The 4,241-nt window shown below is 31.9% G+C and overlaps 1 protein-coding gene across 1 annotated transcript; it reads left to right on the top strand.

Moving 5' to 3' along the window:
• Window positions 1-868: 868 nt before the first annotated feature.
• On the top strand, window positions 869-3,514 carry LOC100810154 (cytochrome P450 736A117). Its single transcript, XM_014762172.3, has 2 exons — window positions 869-1,938; window positions 2,613-3,514. The coding sequence occupies exons 1-2, from the start codon at window positions 994-996 to the stop codon at window positions 3,237-3,239; spliced, it is 1,572 nt and encodes a 523-aa protein (XP_014617658.1). The 5' UTR covers window positions 869-993; the 3' UTR covers window positions 3,240-3,514.
• Window positions 3,515-4,241: the final 727 nt, after the last annotated feature.

Genomic DNA, 4,241 nt, shown 5'->3' on the forward strand with positions numbered 1-4,241 from the left:
ATTAAATTATAAAAGATTAAAAAAATATTTAAACATAAAAACAATGAATAATTACATAAGGATTGGATTTCTCTTACTTGATTAGAAACAGGATAATGCTATAAACGAATTAATATTTCACTTAAATAGTATAACTATATATATATATATATATGATTTTGCTTAAATAAGATATCAAGTTCTATTATATGAATATTTTTGTATATTTTTTTATATTCTTGTATCATATGAGTCATGATATTTGTACATCCTATTATTTGAACATCTTTTTGATATTTTTCATTTTTTTATATTTATTTTCTTATCACATTATACCATTTATCACATATATATTTTTTAATCTTTTTTTATTGCTCTCTAGACATCAACTAGTATTTTAGGTGTTTAAATATATTATTATTATTATTATTATTATTATTATTATTATTATTATTATTATTATTATTATTATTCAAAAATTAAAAGGAGAGTATGAATATTTGGACACTCACTTTTTATAAATATTCCATCAACATTTTTTTTAAATTTTTTTTCCTATCTTTTTCTTATCATATCATATCATTTATAATATCTATATTTTTTCCTCTCTTTTATCTCTTTCTCAATAGATGTCTAGTAGCACAATAAGTGTCCATAAATAATTTTTGAAAAATATTATGTGAACAGTCAATATGATATTCGACACCTAAAAAATGGAAAAATAAAAAGAAAAATATAAGTATAAGAGAGTTTATGATGTTATAAAAAATATTACTAATAAATAAGAAATGGTAGAAAAGTTATTAAAATAATAAAATATCTATATCATTCAATAATTTTCCTTCAAAAAAGTGTTGCACGCGTAGCTCGTGTGTAAAATCATGAAACGTAAACATATTCTTCACAAACACACGTAGCAGGCAATGACTTCCAACGCTTATAAATATCTTAATCTGTATTGATATTTAAGCACCGCATTAAGGAAAAGATACTACACACTACAACTAAAACCCAATGTTAACCTCTCTTGAAAACTCTTCATCCTGGTTCTTCCTCCCATTAATGGTTGCTTTCACCTTCTTTGTTTTGTGTTCTGTCCACAATCTTTTATCCAAATGGAATAATAACTCCAACACTGCAATACCCAACAAAACCACACCACCATCTCCTCCAAAGCTTCCTATAATAGGAAACCTCCATCAACTTGGCACACTCACACACCGCACTCTCCAATCCTTAGCTCAAACCTATGGTCCTTTGATGCTACTTCACTTTGGAAAAGTGCCAGTTCTTGTTGTCTCAACTGCTGAGGCTGCACGTGAGGTTATGAAAACACATGACCTCGTTTTCTCCAACAGACCACATCGTAAGATGTTTGATATCCTCTTGTATGGTTCCAAAGATGTGGCATCTTCTCCATATGGCAACTATTGGAGGCAGATAAGGAGTATATGTGTCTTGCATCTTCTCAGTGCCAAAAAGGTTCAATCTTTTGATGCAGTGAGAGAAGAAGAAATCTCCATAATGATGGAGAAGATTAGGCAGTGTTGTTCTTGCTTGATGCCTGTGAATTTAACTGATTTATTTTCTACACTCAGCAATGACATAGTGTGTAGAGTTGCTCTTGGAAGGAGATGCAGTGGAGAAGGAGGAAGTAACCTTCGTGAGCCAATGAGTGAGATGATGGAGCTACTGGGAGCTTCAGTTATAGGGGACTTTATACCTTGGCTTGAATGGTTGGGAAGAGTTAATGGGATATGTGGTAGGGCTGAGAGGGCGTTTAAACAGCTTGATGCGTTTTTTGATGAAGTTGTTGATGAGCATGTTAATAAGAGAGACCATGATGATGATGTTGATGGTGAAGCCCAAAATGATTTTGTGGACATTTTGTTGTCGATCCAAAGGACAAACGCAGTAGGATTTGAGATTGATAGAACAACCATAAAGGCTTTGATCCTGGTACGTATATAATTAAGATTAGTTCTTGTCTCATGTCTGATCCTGCATTAATTGGTTCCTAAATCTAATATTCTAATCGCCAACTATGTAGTATATATACTCTTTGTTTTTAACTTCATAGAATCTTTACTTTTCTGATTAAAACATAATTTACTTTTCATCCTACTAAAAGTAAATGGCATTTTATAAATCAGGGACTCATATATAAAGTAATGGCTTTGTAAAGTTAAGATAAGGTGACTGGCGTTTACAATCTTAAGAAAGTGGTGGTTTACTAATTAATTTTGTATCTTCAACATTGGTGCAATGTTAATTAGCAACAAATTTTAAATTCACCTGGGGAGTTGGGGTTCATTGAGTAATGCGAGAGTTTTATTAAGTCCTAATTTTTATTTAACAAGGCTTACATGAATTCCACCCTTCATGCATGGTAGAGTATTATAAAGAGTTAAAACTTAAAAGAATATGTTATCTACTAGCCTTTCTTTTTAGTCCAATTATTGTACAAAAATTATGCTTGACTTTTAATTCTCTTGTAGTATATGATTCTTCGACAAAAAATTAGGTCATATGCTTGCTAGTTATGCAAAATTTGGATACATGTTGAGTTTATCTTCTTTCTTGGAATTAAAAGGTAGAAAACGAAATTAACAATTAATAGGAATTTCTTTCAGGATATGTTTGCTGCAGGGACTGAAACTACCACCTCAATCTTAGGGTGGGTGGTGACAGAACTCTTAAGGCACCCAATTGTGATGCAGAAGCTACAAGCTGAGGTAAGGAATGTGGTTGGTGATAGAACTCCCATAACTGAGGAGGATTTGAGTAGCATGCATTACTTGAAGGCAGTGATTAAAGAAACTTTCCGTTTACACCCCCCAGCTCCTTTATTGCTTCCAAGGGAATCCATGCAAGATACCAAAGTGATGGGCTATGATATTGGAACTGGCACACAAATATTGGTTAATGCTTGGGCAATTGCAAGAGATCCTTCATATTGGGACCAACCTGAAGATTTTCAGCCCGAAAGGTTCTTAAATAGTTCAATAGATGTTAAAGGACATGATTTTCAACTGATCCCATTTGGAGCAGGAAGGAGGAGTTGCCCAGGATTAATGTTTTCCATGGCTATGATTGAGAAGTTACTAGCAAACCTTGTTCACAAATTTAATTGGGAAATACCTAGTGGAGTGGTGGGAGAGCAGACAATGGACATGACTGAAACTACTGGGGTAACCAGTCATAGAAAATTCCCTCTTGTGGCAGTTTCATCTATTCCTAGCTACATAAATATGAAGTGAATAATTAAATGATAAAAATAATAAGTTGGAAGGTAAATATGGGACTATAATCTCAATATATAATGTATTATCAAAATCATCTATGGCCGATGGTGCTTTCATAGTAATCTATTTTTAATTATAATGATTGTTTGATAAATGTATTGATTGGTCTATTTAGTTATGGTTATTCAGTTTTGTAGCTATCATTCAATTGTACTCTTCTAGCTACTTTCTATGTAAGACATATCTATCCAGTATTTAATCAAGAGATTTTTATAATTTCACTTATCAAAGTGTTGTCAACTTAAATTTTTCTTTATGATCAACCCTACCTTTCATTGTATCATTAGTGCTAGATTGATCTTCAAGAGACGCTTGAAACTCGTTTGTGCAACGCTCGATCACTTCAATATTTTTCCAATTATGTTGTCTTTAAAGTTGAATGAGGACAATATTCTACCATGCGAACAACAACCATGGCAACTTGTAAAGGTTTCCGAAATTCATTAATGCATTATTATAGTGAGAATGTTCCACCAAAATATATTAGTGAAGAATTCTGATAAATCAATATTCTGATGAATATATATATATATATATATATATATATATATATATATATATATATGCTATTTGGGGGCAATATGATCATTAATTATTGATGTCATCACTTCTTGCATCAATGGCTGACTCATTAATTATTATGGAAATGTCAAGGTGACAGAGCAAAATCATTGTCACAATTTAGCATTTAGAGTTTGTTTGGTGGTTGGGATAGAAGCAAATATGATAGGATAGTTATCCTATATTATAATTCGTTGTTTGTTGTGCTAATAATCGAGATTGAGATGCTTGAAATCTCGCACCAATTTTCCACAAGAGCCATCATAAACCTGAGAGCATGAAGTGTTGAAATTTAAGAAAAAGCTGATGTACGTAAGTAAAAGTAACATTGAAATAGTAGATATGAGAGTTAATTAGGGCAAGAAAAGGTGGAATCGAAGATGATGAGTGACGCTA

This window comes from Glycine max, chromosome 9 (genome assembly GCF_000004515.6).
Source record: "Glycine max cultivar Williams 82 chromosome 9, Glycine_max_v4.0, whole genome shotgun sequence".
NCBI classification, from domain to species: Eukaryota; Viridiplantae; Streptophyta; class Magnoliopsida; order Fabales; family Fabaceae; genus Glycine; species Glycine max.

What these genes read in the sequence shown, in the direction of transcription:
- LOC100810154 (XM_014762172.3), top strand. Translation starts at nt 994, where the DNA reads ATGTTAACCTCTCTTGAAAACTCTTCATCCTGGTTCTTCCTCCCATTA. An exon ending in CCATAAAGGCTTTGATCCTG is followed by an intron (nt 1,939 to 2,612) that starts GTACGTATATAA and finishes AATTTCTTTCAG; the next exon opens with GATATGTTTGCTGCAGGGAC.